Source organism: Mirounga leonina, unplaced genomic scaffold, assembly GCF_011800145.1.
Source record: "Mirounga leonina isolate KUSES-001 unplaced genomic scaffold, KU_Mleo_1.0 Mir_173, whole genome shotgun sequence".
Classification (NCBI taxonomy): Eukaryota; Metazoa; Chordata; class Mammalia; order Carnivora; family Phocidae; genus Mirounga; species Mirounga leonina.
The window spans coordinates 10,848,025-10,872,455 of record NW_023270447.1 but is presented as its reverse complement, the minus strand read 5'-3'; the positions used below and the strand labels follow the sequence as shown (position 1 = coordinate 10,872,455).

At 36.5% G+C, this 24,431-nt stretch overlaps 2 protein-coding genes and 1 pseudogene across 4 annotated transcripts in view; 2 read left to right on the top strand and 1 right to left on the bottom strand.

The window, feature by feature from the left end:
- SLC35A3 (solute carrier family 35 member A3) overlaps positions 1 to 19,463 on the top strand; it is a 64,061-nt gene extending 44,598 nt beyond the window's left edge. Inside the window, exon 8 of one of the 3 annotated variants that reach the window (XM_035017941.1) lies at positions 19,356 to 19,463. In XM_035017941.1, the coding sequence (XP_034873832.1) occupies positions 19,356 to 19,362 (7 nt within the window). In that variant the 3' untranslated portion in view covers positions 19,363 to 19,463. Of the gene's footprint in view, positions 1 to 5,996; positions 9,798 to 19,355 lie in introns of those variants that run through there. The other 2 variants (XM_035017940.1, XM_035017942.1) reach the window with 2 other exon arrangements.
- Positions 11,795 to 12,198, bottom strand: LOC118019095 (annotated as a pseudogene).
- Positions 19,464 to 19,899: 436 nt separating the features above from the next.
- Positions 19,900 to 24,431, top strand: part of MFSD14A (major facilitator superfamily domain containing 14A) — a 42,429-nt gene continuing 37,897 nt past the window's right edge. Inside the window, exon 1 of the mRNA XM_035017936.1 lies at positions 19,900 to 20,101. Within this exon, the coding sequence (XP_034873827.1) occupies positions 20,018 to 20,101 (84 nt within the window). The 5' untranslated portion in view covers positions 19,900 to 20,017. The remainder of the gene's footprint in view (positions 20,102 to 24,431) is intronic.

The window sequence follows — 24,431 nt, the reverse complement described above, 5'->3', positions numbered from 1 at the left end:
TTAAATTCAATTTAGTTAATATATAATGTATTATTAGTTTCAGGGGGAGAATTTTTTTTTTTTTTTTAAAGATTTTACTTATTCATTTGACAGAGAGAGAGACAGCCAGAGAGGGAACACAAGCAGGGGGAGTGGGAGAGGGAGAGGGAGAAGCAGGCTTCCCACGGAGCAGGGAACCTGATGCGGGGCTCGATCCCAGGACCCTGGGATCACAACCTGAGCCGAAGGCAGACGCTTAACAACTGAGCCACCCAGGCGCCCCCAGGGGGAGAATTTAGTGATTCATCAGTTGCCTATAATACCCAGTGCTCATTCAATCACGTACCCTCCTTAATGCCCGAGACCCAGTTACCCCATCCCCTACCCATATCCCCTCCAGCAACCCTCAGTTTGTTTCCTAGGGTTAAGAGACTATGGTTCACCTCCCTCTGTTTTTATCTTTTTTTTTTTTTTTAACATTTTTAAATTTAAATTCAGTTAATTAACATATAATGTATTATTGATTTCAGAGGTACAGGCCTATGATTCATCAATTTTATATAATACCCAGTGCTCATTACATCACATGCCCTCCTTAATGTCCATCACCCAGTTACCCCATCCCTCTACCCCCTCCCCTGCAGCAGCCCTCAGTCTGTTTCCTATAATTTAACTGTCTTCTAAAACAGATTTCAAACTAAATGCATAAAAGAAAATCTTCCACTAGAAAGTTTTTTATACAAATTTGACTAGCCAGAATTTTCCCAGTAGATTGGAAAATTTTTTCCAAACTTTTTTTCCCAAAGTAAAATGTCATATAAAAAAGTTCATAAGTCATATAAAGTCATAAAATAAGTCATATAATGGCATTTTTACCTGTGGAATTGATACAGGTAAAGCCAGGAGAGTAGATGACATTCTTAAAGAGGATAGTTTATGTAGAGAATGTGATGCATGAGAAAACTCGTTTAGGTGGTGGCAGGAAGAAGAGTGGTTGGGAAGAGAATTGCAAAAGGAATGATGGGTGAGGCAGGAGACCCTGGATATGCGGTGTCATGGATGCCAAGGGAGGAGACAGAGTCAGGAAGAATGAAGTGTGATTAATACCCATTACAGCTAGTATTGAAGGTCCTATTACTTTTTTGTAATTATTAATTTATGATCCCAGAGTAATGAGATTATACTTTAATGGATTCCGGGTTACTAGTCTTGGTTTTCCTCTAACTTCACTCCCCTCCTCATCTTCTCAACCTCTAAACTTTGGAGTCTCCAATGGATCTGTCCTTGAACCTCTTATTTACACTCACTCCCTTGGGTGATCTGTATTCTCAAGGCTTTAAATACCATCTATATGCTGATAACCTTCTCTTTCTTTCTTTCTTTCTTTCTTTCTTTCTCTCTCTCTCTCTTTCTTTCTTTCAACTTTCACATTTTAATTTGAATTCCAGGCTTGTATATTTAATTGCCTATTTGATATTTTCACTTGACTGTCTACTACATAATTCATTCCCTATCCTTATAAGAGTTTCCCGATTTAGTAAATGGCAGCACCTCCATTCTTCCAGTTGCTTAGGCCAAAATTCTCCTTGACTTAAACAGAACAGTTTATCCACAGTAACCTAAGAGAAGGTCTATAGATACGTATGTAGACAGACTTAGAAAGTTAAAATATATGGAAGTTCTTTATCTTTTGAGTGAAGTAAGAAGTAAGGTCATCAACTTCTCTTTACCCTTCTCTCACACATCATTCTAATGTAGAAATAAAGCCTGTCGCCTCTTCCTTTTTAATATTTCCAGAGTCAACCATTTGTTACAACTTCCATTGCTACCACCCTGGTACAAGGCATACTCATTTATCATTAAGGAAATAGTCTCTTGGTATATCTCCTTGCTTCTTCTCTTGCTCTGTACCCCTGTAATGTTCTCCATTCAGCAAACAGACTGACTATTTTCAGTGTAAATTAGGTATCACCACTCTGCTCAGAAACCTTTTGCTTTCCATGTCACCTAAAAGTTGTCCTTATTAATGGCCTATTTGATAGGCCCTCAGCTACCTTTCTGTCCTCATCTGATACTACTTTCCTCTTGTTCACTCCTTCTTTCCTTCCTCTCCTTCCTTCCTTCCTTCCTTCATTTTTTTCTTTTTTTTTAATCTACAATAACCTCTTTGCCATAGGCTTTGACTTGCCCTTCAGTCATCTTGAAATACTCATCCCTTATGTATTCCACATGACAAACCCCCTCACATCCTCAAGTCTTGGCTCTAATTTACTTTATCAGGAGACCTCCCTAAATAAAAGAACACCCCCCCTCCATTCTAACAGTCTTTCCTCCTTTCTTCAGATTTATTACCATTTTATAAGTCAGCAAGGCCAGAGCTTGGCCTGTAATAGGTACTCTGTGTGTTTGAATGAATGTTCAAGATCTTAAAATTTTAATACAGCTAGTAAAATTCATTTGTGTTATTGAGAATGAGATAAGATTATGGATGGAATGTGGCAGCAGAAAAACATAATATGCTCTTTATATTTCTATATTGAACATTTATGGTTTCATTCTTCTAGCAACCTGGATAATAGGTCTGGGGCAGGCATGTTGAAATGTATAATTTCTCTGGGGCATGAATTTTAAAGTATTTCCTTTTCTAGTTTGGTATGGGAATGAATTACTTAGCTAGTGAGACTAGCGTAACAACTAGGATCTATATCTTAATGATGCTTTAGCCTCTATTCATTAAATGGGGAAATTATGTGCTGATGTATTATTTGAGTATGTTTGGAACTTTAAATTATTTTAGATATTTTGGAACTGTAGATTTTTAGGATACATTGAAAAAGGCATACCTTTAAAAAAAAAACATCTCATATAAGGCTGACTCAGGGTGTTAACTTTAAATCTTTGAATCATGCAGGGAATAAACAATGAACAAGTAAATGAAAAAGTAAATCAGTAGAGGGACAAAAGAGAAGTAGTTTGTCAATAAGATATATACCTGCATGTAAATCCATGTTTCTGAGGGACTATGTAAGGTATGTTGGGATGAAGATAAAAAGAGAAAAGACAAAGTTATTATTGAATGAATGAATGAATGTTTTGACACTGAGTCAGATGAAGGAGATGGATTATTTTTCTTACAGTATAACTAGACCCTCTATCTTTATGTATTCTTATTTTTGTGAAGAACATCTCTTAAGCAATAAATCCAATGACCTCTCTTCCAAATGTATTAATGTGTTTTCCTTTGTTATCCCCATTTCACTTCCTAAAACTGTTTTTAGTTTTATTTTGTTTGTTGTTTTCTCAGAAGTGGTTCCCCTGTACTTGCCTTTCTGACTGCTCCTTGAGTACCCTATCAATCCTTACTCTTTCATTCATCTCATTCACTGCCATGTCTTTTTTTTTTTTTTAAAGATTTTATTTATTTATTCATGAGAGATAGAGAGAGAGACAGAAGCAGAGGGAGAAGCAGGCTCCCCGTGGAGCAGGGAGCCCGATGCGGGACCACTGCCATGTCTTGTTTGTCTTTTCTGAGAAGATAAGTCCCAACTTCACTTCCACTCTAGATCCCTATTTTCAGCTGACTGCTAAACATCTCTATTGGTATCATATCACCACTATTCCCTTTCCTAACTTATTTTTCTTGTGTTGATTATTTTGCTTATTAGTATTAACCATCCTTATATTTAGGCTTGTTTATTCTTCTATCAAAAATTTACTATGTGTCTTCCTTTCACTCTACCAGATCCTGGACAAACAGGAATGTATGAATGAGATAGGATTTCCTCTCCTCAAGGAGGTCACAGTGATTAGAGAGGTAGACATGTGAATAAATGAGAATTTTATGACCAGTGCATCAGTGAAGTATATATACAATTCAGTTGGAAATCAGGTGCTCAAATCCTTGAAACAGTCATTGTATTCTGATAGTTTTTTCCCGAGAAAATTTTTTCTCTCAGAACCATCTAAAAATAGCTGTCTTAACAAGTAGCGGTTTCCTGACATTATTAGGTATTCTAGTAGATCCTGTTAGAAATTTCATAGAATTGGGGTGCCTGGGTGGCTCAGTCAGTAAGTGTCTGCCTTCAGCTGAGGTCATGATCCCAGGGTTCTGGGATCAAGCCCTGCATTGGGATCCCTGCTCAGCGGGAAGCGTGCTTCTCCCTCTCCCACTCCCTCTGCTTGTGTTCCCTCTCTTGCTGTGTCTCTCTCCATCAAATAAATAAGTAAAATCTTAATAAAAAAAGAAAGAAAGAAAGAAAGAAATTTCATAGAATGGATTCCTGCAGTGGGTAGAAAATTGGATCAGACAACTTTTCATTTGAGCTCGTGATTCTATGTAATTCCAGAGGTCCGGAAAGCTAGGCAAAGGTCAGAATGCCTGACAAAGAAAGTTTTCAGTCAGAAGCTTATCCCTAAATAATTATGAAATATTCCTATGGTGGTAATTTTCTTCAAGAGGTATTGTAGGAAGTTTTATGTTATCATAAACTTACATGTGTACCTGCATCCAAGGCTTTTGAAAAGTTGCCCATTTACATCAAACCAACACTAGATATTTATCACAGCAGATAATTAATTGAGCTCCCTCTATATCCTAGGCACTTGGGGTATAATGATGAATGAGGAGCACATGGTTAAGCAGGGGTGCAGATGTGTCAATAATGCGTCATTTAATATGGTTTAATAAATGTTATCATGGAGTACCTCTGCCTAGGGGAATGAGTCTTGGAGACATTAGACCTGAATTATGAATAATCAGTTTTCTTGGGAGAAAGGACATTGCAAGCAGAGGGAGTAGCATCCACAAGGACACTGTCCTGAAAGGTACACTGTGTTCACTGAATGGAGTGGCTGAATTATAGATCAGGTGGGTGGAATATGGGAGATGAGGTCAGAGGGACCACATTAGGAAGGGCCCTTTATGTCATAGTAAGGGTTGTGATCTTTTTCCTTTATAGAACAAATGTTTATTGTTGTAAAGCTCATGGGAGTGACTTTGAACTGTTAATAGAAACTTTAAAACCAAGACTAACTCATGTCCCTGTAATAGTACTTTGAAGAATATACATCTTAAAAGTTAAGATTGGTATTCACTTTATCTCCGCTTTAAGTTCCAGTACCAGTTTAAATTCGTTTCCAGTTTATAATAAGGTATATTATATCTCTGGATAGATAAAATAAAGACTAAACCAAGTCTACCTGCATTTAATCAAATTTCATTTTGTAAAGCATCCTATGAAATTGGTCCCGAGTTTTGCTTATTACTACCTTGGATTTTAAACTGAACTTTTACTAAAAAAACAAACAAAAAACTAAACTACTTTGGTCTCAAAAGAATGCCATTTTCCATTTATATTTTCAAATATTTAAAGTTGAGATCTTTTTTTTTTAAGATTTTATTTATTTGACAGAGAGAGACAAAGTGAGAGAGGGAACACAAGCAGGGGGAGTGCGAGAGGGAGAAGCAGGCTTCCTGCCATGCAGGGAGCCTGACGCGGGGCTTGATCCCAGGACCCTGGAATCATGACCTGAGCCAAAGGTAGACACTTAACGACTTAGCTACCCAGGCGCCCCTTAAGTTGAGATCTTTTATTATTCAGTGTATTGCAGGCAAAAGACGTATTAAGGGGAAATACATTTAAAACATCTTTGCTTTGGGAGACAATACAGTGCAGTGGATAAAAGTACGGGCTCTAGAGTCAAACATACCTAGATTTGAATCTTGTCTTCCACTTAAAGTTGTGGGACTTTAAGCAAGTTACTTAAACTCTCTAGCCCTCAGTTTCCTCGTATATAAAAAAATGAGGATAATACTAGTACTTCTTCATATGGTGGTTATAAGAACGAAATGAGATGCATGTAAAACACTTGGCTTGAATACCTAGAATGTAGTATTTGTTAGCCATATTACTGGAACATTTTTTCCCAAGTTATAATTGTTTTTATAAGAGAAGAAATAGAAGTTGTTTTGCTTTTAATCTGATTGTCTCTTTTTCATTTTTTCTTCATCTATTTAGTGTCTTTTTCCTTGGAGCCATCCTTGTAATTACAGCTACTTTCCTATATGGTTATGATCCCAAACCTACAGGCAATCCTACTAAAGCATAGTCGTATACTATCTTTAACTTGTTTTTCACGATGGTGCACTAGGAATCTCAACATTAATCTTGCATAGAGGACTTCTACAGATTCTAAGAAGATATCATCATGCTGAATCTCATCATATTGTTCAAATGGTTTGAAAATATAAAAGTTTAAGGATAAAAAATATGTGTATATGTTAACAAAATACCAATTACATCTAGAAATCAAAGCTTGGAAGTATTTCCAGGGATTAGATTAATTATTGGAGAAAACTTGAAATCTGGGTTTAAAAAGATTTGACCTTTTGATTGCTGCAGAAATGTCCTATGCACTCTTTGCAAGAGCACACAACAAATGTCAGATACCAATTTTTGCAAATTATCTATTTAATCTTATTAAATGTTTTTTATCTTTTTCTGTACAGAAATATCAAATCACATGGAATATTCAAAGTTTGAAAATTATAATTATAATTGCCTATAAAGCTGTGAAGAAATAGAAGTATGATTTGAAAAACATTTTCATGTATCTGAGATTTTTATATTTATAAAAAAGATAACTAAAGAAAGGATTGCTAAATGTCATTTGTTCAACTACATAAAAATTGATAAAGTTATGTCCTGGGTCTAATTTGTGAGAGAATAAAATTCATATTTAAATTTAGTGTAGGGAAATACACACATCTATTTCTCCCTCTACATTTTAAGACCTTTCAGTGCTTTGAAACTGCTGAAAGCAATCCAGTTGCTCCTGGGCTAGATAGTAGCCAGAGACTGTTGCACTAATGGAGTTTTGTCCTTAATCTTCTAATTGTATTTCTTTTCTGTAAATCAGATAAATCCTTAATATGTCTTTAAATTAAACTTCTGTATGTGGTAATTTCCATTAAAATTTCAAAATGAATTTAAAAGGATTAAATACTCATTTAATAATTTAAAATAATTATTATTGTCTAATATCTCCACTTGGAGAATTTTGAACTATCAAAGCATATTCTGTATGCAACTAAAATGTTTTTAAATGAACATTTTGGTCATTGATCTGTAAAAACTTCCTTTAATCTACAACTGTTAAAAACAACAACCAAAATAATAATAGTATAGATGTCAACGAATTGAGGCCAAAATGACCTTTCTTAGAGGCATTCCAGATTGCCATGATATTATATTATTTTAAATGGCACTATAGCTATAAACTCAAGGCTGCTCAGAACTTTTTGGCCTCTCATAAACCCACCATCCCAGGAATACTCTGGTCACATGTCTGGGAGAGGTAGCGAATTCTGAGCTCCCTTTCTGTGGCCCTGTAAAAGCTGCTGGGAAGGAGCCACCACTTAGATTTAAGATAGTGGTTTCTTTTCCATTTCGATTAGCACTGGAGCTGAGGTTGTAAATTACATGAGTTATTTAATAAGTTGGCTCAAGGGGGAGAGAAAATATAGCAAAAATGGTAAAGTGAATTGTTGGGCAAGAATACTTTCTAAAATTGGAGTATGGATTTAATTTAATTATTGACTATAGATAGAATTACCTATTATGGATAAGAAGTATTTTACTTTATTTTTTCATTCATGCTTTATATATTTTTAAAAGTCTCCCATTCTAATAGTATAAAAACTAAAAAAAATAAATATTTTTAAAGAGTTATAATGGATTTTGTTAAATAGAATTTGGCTCAAAAATTCTGTGTTACAAACTTTTGGTTACTTTTGGCTTATTAGGACTGGCTGTGTTACTTTGCTTATGCAAACCACGTCTCTACAGGACACAGGCCTAATTTGTTCCATTCTGAGTTTAAAAGTGATTAAAATTACAAAATATCTTAAATCAGTTTGCTGGTGATTCCAAATTGGAACTAACTAAACTTTCTGGAAGCCTGACCTATGATTTTCAGTGACCATCTTTTAGAGTATTTGTTTAATAACTTTACCACATTCTGAGCGTGATGTTTTTAGATTGTAACCGCATTCAGACATCTTATTATCTACTGCTGAGTGAAATCTAAGGCCTGCAAATGCAAAGAATTCAAGAGTACATATAAAGATTTATGTTCAGCTCACATGGAAGTACTAGTTAGGTACTCGTATATATTAAATCAGTGTACATTTACAACTAATTGTTAATTCGGGCTGAGTGTCCCTTCAAAAAATGATGAAGGCAAATATTGGATATCAGACATGTTAGTTACCATAATATATTTTCCGGTGTCCAAAATAACACAATTTTAAGATTCTCAATAAAGTTTATAAAAATATAATCAAGAGTTGTGAGAAAGGACGAAGTAGTCTAAAGCATATTTTCAAACCAAACTTTTATTAGACAAGCTTACTTTATATTTTGCTTTTCTAGTAGGCTTAAAGATGTTATTAGAGATTGGGTTGTGTAGCTTATAATTTTTAATTCATAGAGAAAGAATCGTATTTGAGAAGGGGGGCCTGTATCCTAGATCATGTCATTTATACAGATAATGCCATTTTCATATGTCGGTGTGGTGTGTGTTTTGATGACCTCCAAAAGCCTTATTGTATCAATCTTATATAATGACTCCTTGATTATTTAAATTCTTACTTTTTAAAGTTTACTTGTTATCTCTCAACTACTTTGTTCATTATAAAAATGCGCTAATTCATGGGAGAAAAGTGCCAGTTGATAGTTATATTAAAAAATAAGAATATGGTATTTGGGAAGAAAAGTTTGAAATTCAATATGTAGATGTTTCAACACAGTAATATCACCAGTTCTTTAGTAAGTGTTTTTAGGGAAGTTGTAGGCTACTTTTATGGTGGAAACTGTAGTTTAGAGATGCAAAACTTAAATGTTTACATCAATTTATACTGAATGTCACAATTTCATAGAAGGAAAGGTAGTTTGATATTAAAACTAGATTCTAAGGAGACAGAAAAGAAACTAATTGACTTTGTATCCAGTAGACTTAGTGTAATATTGATTATTCTTAAGAATTGATACACTTTTCCTACATATCAAATTATTGGACTTTTAAAATGTCATTGTATAGTCATTCAACTGAGTTTTGTTTTTAAAAATAGGGTTTAGCATCACTTATTTTATTTACACTTTCATTGTTATAATATTTAAATACATGTGGATGTATGCTTTACATAAGAAAAGGTTTATAAATTATTTATGCTATATTGAAAGTCATCTTAAGAATCTCCCAGATATGTAGCATATTTAAAGTAATTACAGGACCAAAGAAAAAGCACCTTTATCAAAATCTGGTCCTATGTGCCTTGCTTTACCAAATACCTGACTTTTCTGGAGGATATTACTGTAATTCACTACTTTGGACACATGGGGAAATTGACGTTTTATGAATAACTATAATTCAATTTTTTGGATGTTTCAACATTTGCTCTTTAAATCCATTATCTAACAGAATATTAAAATAGGTATATTATATAAACATTAGTAAACAGTACTTATTTAAATAAATTATGCACCATTGCTCCATCATTGAGCTTTTGAAACTTTAACAAATGTGTATATAGCTGTCATTTGGTTGTTTTATTTCTTATTGTGAGATATAATTTACTGTGATTTTTAAAATATTTTTTTAATGATTTGAATTCTGAATTTGTTTATATGTCTATGTATTTCATTTGTTTAGAAAGATTCCTTTGAGTTTGGGAATGTGATTTGTATATTTAAATTTTTTATGGACATAATTTAGAGGAATGTATAAATTCATCTTTTGTTAAATGGCTTTTTAATGGATCAATTTCTCTTTGTCATTTTTTGGTCTCCAGTTATTATCTATTCAGTAGATTAATGAAAAAGATTTCCATAATTAACCATATAAATTTCTTCCTATATTTCCTTGTTTCCCTTTTCACCTGTGTTTGACTTAACTGATTGAGACTCCTTACCATATATCAGAAATGACTCCTATCCTTTCCATTTCTCTCTAGTTACCTTTATCATGTGTGATCTTCCTTCCTTTTTTCTAGCCTATGCTCTAGCATGGAAGACTGGGTTTTACTTAAACTAGTTAGAACCTCTCTATCTGTGTGGTAATAGCCTAATTTTTTTGTTCTTGTTTTAAATAAATTATCTCTTTGCTAGCCTCAAGGTTAAGTAATTACAGTAATTGGTATATATTTTCTTCATAAATCATTGAATATAATTGCTTCTATTGTGACTATCAATTCAGTGCATAGAGATCAAATGATAAGCAATATAAAGGATTTCATTTCCACCTCTGTTAGTGAAATAACGTTGTACAAAGTGCTTTGTTTTAAAAGATCACTAAAGAGTATCAGCATTTAATTTATTTAAGAATATCAGCATTTTAAAAATGGATACTTAGGTTTCTTCTTGGAAAAGAATTAACTGAAAATCTATACATCTTTTCAGAATTGGAATACTTCTTTTGTTGGAAGTATATCACAATCCTTGAATCTCAGTGCTATGCAAATATACCTCATAATTCAAATCTTATAATTACTGCCATTCAACAGAGTCAGATAGTGACCAGCGTTAGTAAATGGTCTTTCTTACGGTTCTTAAAAGTTTTGAATTCCTTCAAAGCAGGATTGATTATTACATACATGTTCCAGAAAAGAAAATAGCAAAGAGGAAATAACTTGCCTTCAAATGCCAAAGATATGAAATTCTACTATTGTAGAGAGTGTCTTGGTGACTACAAGTTCATGAGTTTCCCAAATTTACCTTCAGGTTCAATAATTCACTAGAAAGACAGAACTTACTGAAAGCTATTACGCTCACAATCACATTTATTACCAAGAAAGAATGCAAATTTGAACCAGCTGAAAGAGAGGCATCTAGGGTAGAATCTAGGAGGGGTTCATATTCCAGTTGTCCTTTCCAGTTGTCTACTCCCTGTGGGGTCCTGGACAGTGTTATTTATTCCTGGCCACAGTATACACACAATATTGCCAATCAGGAAAGCTCACTCATGCTTTGGTGTCCAACTTTTTATTGAAGCTTTATTACTTGGCATGATTGATTCTTTGCCCACAGGGTTGAACTCTCCAGCCCTGCCCCTCCCTGGAAAACTGGCTGACATCAAGTTACAGGGGTTCATCCTGAGTCAGCTTGTTAGCATAAATTATCAGGTATGAGGTCCTAAAGATGTAGGCCAGAACTTTCTTTGGGTAAAGCCAAATTCCTTATTACATAGTGACCATTTGTGTCTATACACATTCTTCTGAATTGATGAGGATGACACAAGCAATGACTTTTACACTTTATGATTTTAATTTCAGAAGTGTTGTCAAATGATTCTGAACATACGACTTGAGGGTAGAAAAACGTTTATAATCAGATGCAGTGCTAAGTAGCATCATTTAGTTTTCAGTTCTGATGTTAAATGACTTTATAAATGCTGAACTATTTTTTAAGAACGATAAATTATACTGTATGTTCATATACAATTTGAGCTTATTTCTTTCTTATTTTATATTTTGCCATTTGAAAATTACAACACGAATGTCTCTCTGGAGGGACTTCTTGCTTTAACTGATACTTATTTTTTTAAAAGTCTGTTACATGGTAATATAGTATTTTATTTATTCTGTCCATTAATAACTAATATTTGAGAACATTTATATATTAATGGAATTTAAAAGAAGTTCAACTTGCTTTTTCTGACATTTCAATACTGGGTATAAATAAGAGAGTCAAAATAGTTAATGGTCAAAATTATTAACGTCAAAAACATAGTAAATGCTTGGTTTTAGTCTATATAGAATTCAGTTTTCAGCATAAAGTTCTGTGGCTGTAAGAAAGAACATTTGGTTTACTTCACTAATAGGAGTATCTCTTAATGCTGGTATGGCCTTTTCTTAGTATGTCTTCTGCTCTTGATCTTTAGCATAGTTATCTATGATTGTATGGATGGAGTTGAATGAAGAGGTACTCATCATGTTTATTCCAAATAAGGGTACATAACCAGTTACTATAGTAATGACAAGGTAGGTGGGCAATGCAACCACCCAATATTTTTGAGACCAATAGGTTAAGCCTAAGGAATTTAGTGAAGATTCAGGAATAAAAGCCCACAAGATATATACTATGAAGCCAAAATGAGAGCTTAAGTAAAGAACAAGCCATAAATCAGTCTTTCTGGCAGTGGTGATGGTGAATTTTCCACCATTTTCCCTGTGCCTTTAGACAATCTTGGGTCCTTCAGGCACACTCAGGCCCCCTGGCAGTTCAGCCACTTCAGCACCAAGTCAATTTTAAGCTAATTTTAAATTACCATTAATCATCACTATTATAAGAAAAAGTTAACAGAACAAAACTGATTGATACCGGTTGTTCCTTTAGCTGACAGTAGGGCTTCACTGTTAATTGGTAGGTCCACATTTCCAGTAATCCTTTGCTAGGGTTAAGCATCAGCCCTCCATTGGATCTAACCAATTTTTCATTTATGAGTTCATTTACATTTATTCGTTTAGGATTTCTAATATATAAAAATAACTTCTTTAAAACAAATAACATATTCCTTTGGAAATAGTTTATCAGAGAAATACACTTTCATCCTTTTTTAAGTAGACCTCACTGAAGATTTAAAAGAACAATGGACATTGTTATAGTGTTTGGGAGAAATCATCTGAAAATACACTCTTGTTAAAATGTGCTTGAAATGTAAAGTATTTAAGGGGTTTAAATTTGCTAAATTAGACTTCTGTATTTTTAACAAAATCTGTGAATGTGCTTGTTTTTATGTGTTTGTTCTCTTAAAAGACACTGCATGTACAAAAACATGAATTCTAATAATTGAGGGTTTACATTTTCTCCTTTAGGCTAAAGTTTTATTATGTACTATTCTGCATGGGTAGTAAATACAGCAATTAAAAATTGTGATACTAAGGGCTTTTTCTAATACATGCAAGCTCCTTCAGTAGGTTTTCTAAATATTATAGCCAAAGTAGAGTTATATTTGTTGGGTGATAGAGAGTTACAGAAAATCATGACAGGAGATGAGTCCATGTTTCAATTTATGACTTTGAAAATATTGCTATGATGAATTTCTGAAGTTCACTTTGATATTATGTGCATAATGCTCCAAAATTCCCTTACTTAATGTTATTTGTCTCCATTTACTTTATAGGGCAGGTTTGTTTTTGTTTTGAATATTTTATTTTTATAATATTATTGTCATTTTAATGGCTTCAGTCATGCTATGACAGATTTTGCCAGATTAGGTTTGAAAAATTCATGGGTTATCTCCATGCATTCACAAAGTAATCATTGCTAAAGACTCTTTTTTCAGTTTAAATTTCTTCAGCTTTTCATTTTGAAAAAATTTAAACGTACATAAAAGTTGAAAGAATGGTGTACTCATTTACTCTTCACCTAAATACAACAGCACATTTTGCCATACTAGCTTCATCAGGACACTTGATTCCTAAATACTTCAGCATGCATATCCTAAAAATAAGGACATTTTCCTCTTTAACTCAATACCATTATCATACTTAAGGAAATTTAAATTATCTTGATTGTTATAATCTAAGTTCATATTCAGATATTTCCAATTGTCTTAAAAATGACTTTACATTTTTTTTTTTTGTTTTTGAACCAGGATGCAGTTGAGGTTCATACTTTGTATTTGATTGTCTTACTAGTTTAGAAGATCCTTCCCTGCATCCCCTTGGTTTTTTTCCCCCCATGATGTGACTTTTTAAAGACTCTAAATCACTTTGCTCCTATCCTTGATCTGTCTGTATCCTTTGACTTGTTCCCTTTATTCTTTGTATTTCCATTGAACTGGAAGTGGAGTCTGTAGGTTTGATTAGCTTCAGCTTAAATGTTTTTGTAAAGAATATTTCATAGGTGATCCTGTAGATTTTTTTTTTTTTTAAAGATTTTTAATTTATTTTTTGACAGAGAGAGACACAGCGAGAGAGGGAACACAAGCAGAGTGAGTGGGAGAGGGAGAAGCAGGCTTCCTGCCCAGCAAGGAGCCCGACGTGGGACTCGATCCCAGGACCCTGGGATTGTGACCCGAGCCGAAGGCAGATGCTTAACGACTGAGCCACCCAGGCGCCCCAATCCTGTAGATTTTATATTTTACCACACTGAAGACACATAATTCTAGGTTATCTTACTATTGAAGACGATAATCATTTGGTCAAGGTGTTGACTATGAGATCTTCCCATTGTAAAGGTCATTTTTTTTTTCTGCTTAGTAATTAGTAATCTCTAAGGCAATGTTTTGGTACCATGGGAATATTCTTTTCCTAACAGCCTTCAATAACTAGCATCAATTGATGATTCTTAGCTGAATCATTTATTACACTACACTGAGGTGCAAAATGGTGATTTAAAATTTTTAAATTTTCAGGGGTGCCTGGGTGGCTCAGTCGTTAAGCATCTGCCTTTGGCTCAGGTCATGATCCCAGGGTCCTGGGATTGAGCCCCGTATTGGGCTCTCTGCTCAGCAGGAAGCCTGCTTCTCCCTCTCCCACTCCCTCTGCTTGTGTTCCCTCTCTCACTGTGTCTCTCTGTCAAATAAATAAATAAAATCTTTAAAAATAAATAAAATAAAAGACATTTCCCTTTTCCCAATGCCCCCCCCAAATAAATAAATAAATAAATAAATAAAATAATAAATAAGACCATTTCCCTTTTCCCAATGCCCCCTCTTTTTTCAAATATCACTAGGTCTTCAAATTATTCAATGTATCAACGTCAATTACAGTCACCGTTCTTTTTGATGTTGTGAGCCAACAGCCAGTGGAAATCACTGCAGGCCAACTCCTGTGTCTTTTAGACATGGCCACATTAGTCTGTGAGTTTTTCCTTGCTTCAGTCACAAGATGTCCCAGGCCTACCTGTACTTGTCCTGTCCCAAACCTGGAATATCAACTATTTCTCCAAGTAGCCCTATTCTTTTTAGGGGGAATGGAATCTGGACTTTTTTTGCTTTTAGACCATTTCAGTGGATAGAGCTAAGAAGTAAATTTTTTAAAAGTTCATGAATTTAAACTGATACTTAACATTTAGCATTACAAGGTGGTTTTTTTTTTTTAATTTTATATTTGCCTCTCTTTTACAGTGAAAATACTTGTTCTGAGTAGCAATATACTTGTTTATATGTTTTATTATGTAGTATATTTTTCAGTAGACAATACCAATATTACTAATGGTAAGCAAACTTAGTAAAATTTAAGTTTTCTTTGCTGTTCTTTTTGTCCTTAGAGTAATAGCCCACTAAGGGTGTATAATCAGAGTAGTGTTCAAAAGTTAATGGAAATCACTCTTTTCTCTACATGGCTATGTTAGTAATGTTACATAACTAGGTTTGTTTTTGTATTCAATTTTAAAATTTACATAAAGATTTTTATTGTTTTTGAATATGTAAAGGATTTACATGGTTCAAAGTTAAAGCTATATAAAAAGTATACTCAGAGAAGTCTTAGCTGTCATGGCTATCCTTCCACCCCATTCTTAACCACCCCCAAAGGTAGTATTTTCAATAGCTTCTAGTTTGTATTTCCTGTGTTTCTTTTTGAAAAATAAACAATCATGTATATTGCTATATTTATTGTTTCTTTTCCCTTTGGAGTGTGTCCTCTGCTTTTAAATTTTCTTATGTTTAGAAAGCTTTGTATGTTCTAGTAGTTACATATATACTGTTAACATTTTATGTAATGCCCTTAGAGCCCCCGTTTTTGCTTGTCTAGGCTTCTATTTAGCTTGTCATATTTAAATGTTGATTCCCATCTAATTGCCTTGTGACAACCAATGAACTTATTCTACTCCTTCCTCTAATCTTAATATTTTTTAGTTCCCTTACTTCTGTTTGATTAGAGCATATATAACATTTACACACTATTTTCTCACTGTAGTGCCTGATTTTGTTATAAATTAAATATATTTTAAATATACTTAATACCCTCCACTAGTACTTTAGCTGAATCCTTCCCAATCAACTAATGGCTGGATAGGGCTCTTCCAGTAAAGTATACAAGGAAAGCTTCTAAGCACACTGTTCCTCAAGTTCTGGCAATATTGAAAATTCCTTCTAGAATCTAGACACTTTTTTTTAAAGTTTTTTTTTTTTTTTTTGACAGAGAGGGAGAAAGGGAACACAAGTTGGGGGTTGGGGCAGAGTGAGAGTGAAGCAGGGAGCCTGATCCTAGGACCCCGAGATAACGACCTGAGTCGAAGGCAGATGCTTAATGGACTGAGCCACACAGGTGCCCCTAGAATCTAGATACTTTAAGTACAGCTTGACTAGATATAAAATCCTTGACTCAAACTTTCTTGAATTTTTTGGAGAATGTTGCTCCACTGTTGTGTTGCTTGGTTTTATTGTCATTCTGGCACCACTTGATACTTTTCCCCTTGGGAAATGTTAATTTTATTGTTGGCTTTTGTCTGGAGGCCCAGATAATTTTTCCACGTCATCTTCTCTCTGATCCTTTTTCTTTCTTTTCTTGTTCTCATAACTGATTTATGCTTCTCCTCCATGTTTCTTACCTTCATTATGTCTTAGGAACCCTGTAATATAGTATACATTTTTTAGATGATTTTATTTTTTCAGTATATTGCCTGAGTTTGATCAACTCTCACATCTTCCTACTGGGTTTTAAACCTTATATATGTTGCATCCTTTCACATCTGTGGTTGTATATTTAATGATATTTAATTCATATTGGAGTGTTGTATGTAGTTCCTCTGTTTCCTGTTTTCTAGAGGGTAGTACTTTCTTTTAATTGAAAGGCTTTCTGTTTTAATAGTAGCCTTGTATGGGTTTTTGGTAGCTTTTTCTGTTCCTGATGTTCTGGGTTTTTCTGGATCAGCAAGAAAAGGTGGTTCTATGGAAGGGAGGGGTGAAAGGATATGGGTGACTCAGTTTTATAGTTAAAGAAAGCCCTCTTCTGTTAATATAGTGAAGTGCAGTTTCTTTAATAAATTTTGAGGCTTGGATTCTGTGATACAATCTTAGTTTCTTTAGGAATATTTAGCTTCAGCCACTTGCTCTTCTCTCTAAGTGATCCCTGTACTTTCCAAGGTGCCTCATGAAGTGTTCTTACGAACTTTCCACCTTGGTTCTTACTTGTTTTCAAGTCTGATTTTTGGCCTTCTCATTATTTCAGGGGACTCCCAATATCTTTCAAAATCATTACCTTTTGCTTATGCTGGCCAATGCTAGTTTCTGTTGACTGTAACCAAAGAATCCTAACTGACATACTAACCACTTAATGTAGTTTGTGAATCTTCACAACCCCAAAACATATACAAAGCCACAAATACATACACAACAGGTCTGTTAGAACAGGACTGATCTCTCTTGTTTACTATTGCAGCTCTTCTAGCACAAAGCCTGGGACATTCTGGACATTCAATGTGTTAAATTTCTCTTTATTACATTATTTCCAACAGCACTTGCCACAGTCTGCAATTATCTTCCTTTTGTGTTTGCTTCATAACTTTGTCCCCCAGTATAATTAAGCTTCATGTACATAAATATGATTTCATGTATGAATGTATCCTCAGTGTCTAGTAAACCACTGACAAACACTTACAGGTACTCAAAAATATTTTTTGAATGAATAATAATCAGTTCTTTAGGATGGTAAAATTGGTATAGCTCGATGAAGTATCATTCTGAGGGGCTACGAAAAGTCAGAGTAACCACACAATAAATGATCTTTTTTTAAAGATTTTATTTATTTTTGACAGAGAGAGAGACAGCAAGAGAGGGATCACAAGCAGGGGGAGTGGGAGAGGGAGAAGCAGGCTTCCTGCTGAGCAGAGAGCCTGATGCGGGGCTCGATCTCAGGACCCCGGGATCATGACCTGAGCCGAAGGCAGACGCTTAACGGACCGAGCCACCCAGGCGCCTCCACAATAAATGATTTTAACCAGCCCTCTACGTCCATCCAAAACAAGCTCCTGGGAATTTAGTTATGAAATCTTGTCATGACTTTCTTAAGGAGCTTCAGGTTGGGGCTCAATTAAATGTTTCAGCAATAGAATATTTTTAAACAGATGATGGGTGTCTGGCTGGCTCAGTCCGTAGAGCATGCCACACCTGATCTTGAGTTCAAGCCCCACCTTGGATGTGGAGCCTATTTAAAAAAATAATAATAATAAAATGATGAGTTTACTTGTTGATGGGAAAATGTAACTTGAACTATCCATCAAGGTAAATTGCTTTTGTTTTCCATTTCTAGTCAAATGTACTTCTATATAGAAATAGAAGGAACCGAAAATTCAAACTTATTTTTTAATATTTTATTTTGAAATAATCTCAAACTTGCATAAAAGTTGCAAAAATAGGGGCGCCTGGGTGGCTCAGCTGGTTAGGTGCCCCAACTCTTGATTTCAGTTCAGGTCTTGATCTTAGGGTCTTGAGTTTGAGCCCAGTGTGGAGCCTACTTTAAAAAAAAAAGTTGCAACAATAGTACAAAGAACACATTCCCTTTACCCTGTGTATTAGCTATCTACAGCTATATTATAAATTACCCCAAAACTTTGTGGCTTAAAATAAGTACTTTTTATCTTACAGCTTCTGAGAGTCGAGGAACTCAGAGTGGCTAATCTAGGTGGTCCTAGCTCAGGATTTCCTGAAATTGGAGTCAGGATGTTGGCAGGGGTTGCAGTCAGCTAAAGGTTTAACCAGTACTGGAGGATCTGCTTCCAAGACTACTCATCTAGCTGTTGGTAGGAGGCTTCAGTTCCTGGACACCTAGAGCTGGCTATAGGCTGCTTGAGTGTCATAAATGGCAGCTGGCTTCCCCAGACTTGAGCCCAGAATGAATGAAAAAGAGAGACCTAGCAGAAAGATGCCATGCCTTTTATGACCTACCCGCTGAAGTCAGTGCTGTCAGTTCTGCTATATCCTATTAGACAGAAAAGAGTCACTCAGCCCAGTCCCACACTGAAGGGGAGAATTAGACCCCATCTCTTCCAAAGTATATCACTGATTTTGTAAACATATCTTAAAATCACCATACTCAAAAACACTATTTTTAACAACTTGCCTTTTTGTCACCCTCACCCCCTCCTCACATATACAAACATGTTATCTCCTAACTATTTGAGAGCAGGTAGCATGCATCACATCCCTTCACTCCTTAAGACTTCAGTGTATTAAGAAAAGGGATAGTCTCTTATCTAACAGTACAGTTACCACAATCAGATTTAACATTGTGATACTTTGTAGCCGTATTTCACTTGTGTCAACTGTCATTTCTAGAATTTTACCCCCATTAAGTTGATTTTTAAGCAATACAGTAAAACACGTAGTTGGTTACAAAGTGTAACATAGGTTATGTACATTTTTATTGGCAGGAAATAAAAGGTCCCGGGACTAGGGAGCTGCTGGAAACGATGCTCCAGTTGAGCCGCGGAGCCGGAGGTGGGTCGGAGGAGTAGGGACTGAGCACGAAGAGAAAACACTGTTTCTGAAAAATCAGTTTATCCTTACCCACTATTTCTGGAAAACGATTTCAACTGTTCCTTCGAGTCCCGTCTTGATTAGAACACCGTTGGAGATAGCGCTAATAGTTGAGGAGGCCTGGTCAGATTTCCGCGGCAACCATTTATCAGCCGTATCTCCACGAGCAGGTAACTTTTAGAAACGTACATTTCTTCATTAGTGAAGAAAGGACTATAAGGGTCCCTCCCGCCCAGGGCCGTTGTGAGGACTAAGCGGGCACGGCGTCACACCAGCCGCGAGCGCAGCGGCTTCCCCCTGGGCTTCCCTCGCGGCCGGACGAACGCAGAGCGACCGAGGGGGCGGGGCGGTGTCACGTGGGCGGGGCGGGCGGGGCGGGGCGGGTTCCTCCGCGGATCGCACGATGTGACGCGCCGCCGGAGGCAGGCCGGGCCCTCAAGATGGCGGCGGGCGCCCCGAGCGGCTCGGCCCGGCAGTAGTGGCGGGACGGCACTCGCCGCTGGGGCCGGCCGCCCCGGGAGTGGCTGCAGCAGCGCCAGGAATCGAGGATGGTAAAATGACCCAGGGGAAGAAGAAGAAACGGGCCGCGAACCGCAGTATCATGCTGGCCAAGAAGATCATCATTAAGGACGGAGGCACGGTGAGCTGGGGGACCGCGCCGGGGAGCGTCCCTCGGGGCCCCCCCATCCGATCTCTGCCCCCAACGCCGCCGCCACCCGCTGCCCTGAGTGCCCCCGCCCTCCCCCCACCCCGGCCGCGGTGCCGGTGTCTCAGCCTCCTGAGCCCTCTTGTTTCTGCTCCAGGCTTTCCGCCCTCGTCCCGGCCCGCGGCCTCCGGGGCCCGTCCTCTTGGGGAAGCCGCTTGCCTCTCCCGCACCTGCCGCTCTCTCCTCCGGCGGCCCCTGGAGGCCCTGCGGCCTCGATCCGCACGTGCGCCTCCGCGGAGGGCTGGAAATGACGCCCGGCTCTCTGCCGGCCGGCCCCTCGCGTCGCCCGGGCGGCGCGGGTCCCGCCGCGCCCCTCGCCTCGCAGCCTCGCCTTCGCCGCCGGGCCCCGCGCCGCCGCCGCGGCCCTTTCGAAGGTGCTGGGAGCAATCCCGGGCCTCCCATATGCCGCTGACCGGGTGGCATCCGGCGCGGCGACCCCGCCGGGGCCCCTTAGTGCCTTCGCTTTCTTCCACCTCGTTCTGGGTCAGTGCTCTTTGCTCCTTCCAGTGCGGTAAACACTGTCAGGAGGTGGGCTTTCCTCTTCACTTCCGAAGTCAGAAGCGGTGACGGAGGACTCCAGGGGCCTAGACTTAAATCCGCTGGCTTCCAGAGAACAGTAACCACCCTGTTGTTTTAAACTCACCTTGTTTATTTTAAAATAAAAGATGCTAAATAGAATTGTCATGGCCTGAGGATTAGAAGACACTTTGAAAGGAAGACAGAGGGCAAGAAAAAATTGTGCTTTTTAGAAACAGTTGTCATCACAATAAACTTTATGCAGTGTGCTGTAGTTAACCAGCAGGGGACGTAGGATTTTTAATTGAAAATTTAACTCGTCTATACTTTTTTATGCTGAAATTTCTCCGTTGCTACACTCTCCAGTCTTTGTTGCATTCTTTGATATCACGTTCTGAAATAGAATGCAAGGGTAAAATATGTGTTTCACTTTGCTGAGAAGTATGCAGAAATGATTTCTCTTATTCCATATTTATATTTATTTCAGCATATATATATATATATATATATATATATATATATATATATATAGTTGGAGCCCGGATCAACTGCATAGTGCTAAATATGTACAGTAATTAGGCCACCACTGAGGATTTGCCGAATCCATTTGAAAAAAGTGACAGCTTTTTTTTTTTTTCTTTTGACATTTCAGAGTAGGGGCCCAATCCATGTGATAAAATTTAGAAAGCTTGGGACATATGCAGCAATTTCAGAATATACTTTTAGCTAACTGTAAAATTGATGTCATAGCTTTGACATGTGAGAAAAGAAACTTCAGGTCTTTAGATCTTTTTGTTGTACTTGATTAATTAGGACATTATCTTGATTAACTCAGTTATGAATAGTCAGGCCCTTTTGATGAAGTTGGTTAGAACTATGTGGGGACAGAAATAGCATGAAAGAATACCGGTTGTCTTTGTTAACCATAGGACTTGATATTTTAAATTCTATATAAAATCTATAAAATAGAAGCAACAAAGGATTGTATTTTATAAAAGCAAGTGATTTTTAAGATCAGTATTCTTTGCAAAAGATTAAGAGTGGAGTTCTAATCAAGAAACACACCTTCCTTTTTCTTGAGGTAAAGTTCAGTTTTGTTACCTCTTTGGAGTTTCGTTTGATTCACTTTACAGATGATGCTTTCATTCCAAATCCTGTGAGATTTGGAAGAGGTTTTTTTTTTTTAATCTTATTTGTTAAAGTTTTAGTGAATTCATAGCTTGTTTTTGGAAGCAAAATATATTTTTTACAGCCTAAGTTTTTAAGGGGGCACATAGAATAAATGAAAACTTTTCTTGAGAACTATGGGCATGTGGGTAATATTATTTATCATCTTTATACACTTATGTTGCACTTTACATTCTAAAAGCAATGGACACCTCTTTAGAAACTTCGTGTATGCATCTTTGAATCTTATAGGGCCTAATATGAATTCAAAGTGATAAAACACATTTAAAGTTCTTTAAAAAAAGTGTGTGCTAGCACATTCCTAAATTTTTTTGTTGTTATTGTGTTTATTCTTTATTGATTTTATACACACATACATGGGATATTTATATTTCTAGAAGTGTCAGCATAATTTTTTACAGTGTTGTATTTTAACCTACTCTAGCTGTAAATGAAAAAGTATATTATAGTTGTAGAAATTTTAAAATGGCACTTGCTTTTCTGCCTCTCTACTTGTAATTGGTCAGACTACCCTTATAAACATTTTTTAAGAAAGGGAATAAAATTACCATTTGGTATTGTTGTGTATGTGTGTGTGTAAGTTCCACTGATGGGTGGATTCATTCAGTCAGGTGTCTGAGGCTGTATCGTCATATTTCACATCTCTGAACAGTATTTTGGGTTCTTGGCCAATGATACTGACCCGATCCCCTTCTGTTTTCTTCATGGTGTTCAACAATGTTAGTAAAATTATTATTATTATTATTTTTTAAGATTTTATTTATTTATTTGACGGAGAGAGACACAGCGAGAGCAGGAACACAAGTGGGGGGAGTGGGAGAGGGAGAAGCAGGCTTCCCTCAGAGCAGGGAGCCCGATGCGGGGCTCGATCCCAGGACCCTGGGATCATGACCTGAGCCGAAGGCAGACGCTTAACGACTGAGCCACCCAGGCGCCCTGTTAGTAAAATTATTTTGCTTCATCTTTCTGCTAATGACATCTTTGTAAGCCTCATTAGCCAATTTTCATATTTATAACCAAAACTAATAATGAGTTGTTAATGACTTGTCAAAAACTTAGAACAGATTTGTTACTGTTTTTGACAGTTGAAGAAGTGAAGCCTTCTAAATGAACCAGAGTAATCACAAATTACTAAATGTTTTTCTCTTCTTGAAATTGTGTTTGAATATGCTGTGAAGCCAAGGTGAGGCTAATAAGTTACCCATTTGATTCGTACACAGTTAAGGGAAATTACATGAAGGTGTATGATTCTGTATCAGTTTTTAACTTGGGTCTGTACAACCTGAGGAATTTTCTTTGACTATCCATTTTTTGAAAGAGATTCCCGAAAGAGTCCATACCTCCCCAAAGTTTAAGAATAGTTGTTCTATTTGGGGGGAAAAAATGCATAACTAAAGAAGAGTTCCACAGATTAATTTCAGTAGGTATGTATTTAATCATTTACTGTATACCATTTTACTGATGAAAGTAATTGTAACATTATTGGTGAATTTGTTTTTTGAAGCATCCATATGTGGAAATACAGTTTTTGGTTACAAATTTTAATGAGTGTGGCATTTTGATGTGTCTCATTCAGTGCAGACCATTTAAGACGGTTGAATTAAAAGTGCATTCTAACATTTTAGAATACTTCCAGTTTTGTTGTTAAATTCTAACAACAAAAGATTGTTTATAAACATTCCTGTTAGAGGCTAAGAGCTAAAGGGTAACATAGATGAGGTATTTATTTGTGTTGTCAAAAACAGAACTTTTAAATGATTTTTTGAAGTTTGCTTATTTTTTTTACATGATCTTTATTGTTTTGTTAGTACAGTTGTGGGACTGCATCTCCAACAAAGTGAAAAATGTCCAGTTTTTTCACAAATAAATTGGTAAAATGACTTTAAAGATCTGATAGAAAGCACAGCATGTGTGAATTGCTTTGTTGGAAGTACCTGAAAAAAGTAAAATTGGTATTTGCAAAATGAAATATACCCGGAGAAGCAGAGCACCAGATTTTTATTCCTTGTATCTCTGAGTTTAAGTACATAAATAGGAGTCAGCAACCATTTCAAGTCTGGACCCAAGCTCTGATCCTTTGCATCCTTCACCTACAAAGATGCCTGAGGCAGTTACAGGATAACTGCTAGTCCCCAGAGAGCTGCTAAACAGATAGTTAGCCCCTAGTTGTTAGCATATAAACCATGAGGAGGGCCACGGTGCCTTCAAAAAGCCAGTGTTCTTTGAAGTCACTAGCCCATGCCTAGAAACATCAGGATGTATATTACTATCTTTGGTAAATTTGTGTCAGACAGTACCATGAATGACTTACCTCCTTACCTCCATGGTATGGTTCAACATTTGCTTTAGTTATATGCTTGGGGATAAATTAGTAAGCAGGGTTTTTTTTGTTTTTGTTTTTTTAAAGATTTTATTTATTTATTTGACAGAGAGATAGTGAGAGCAGGAACACATGCAGGGGGAGTGTGAGAGGGAGAAGCAGGCTTCCTGCCGAGCAGGGAGCCCGATGTGGGACTCGATCCCAGGACCCTGGGATCATGACCTGAGCCGAAGGCAGACG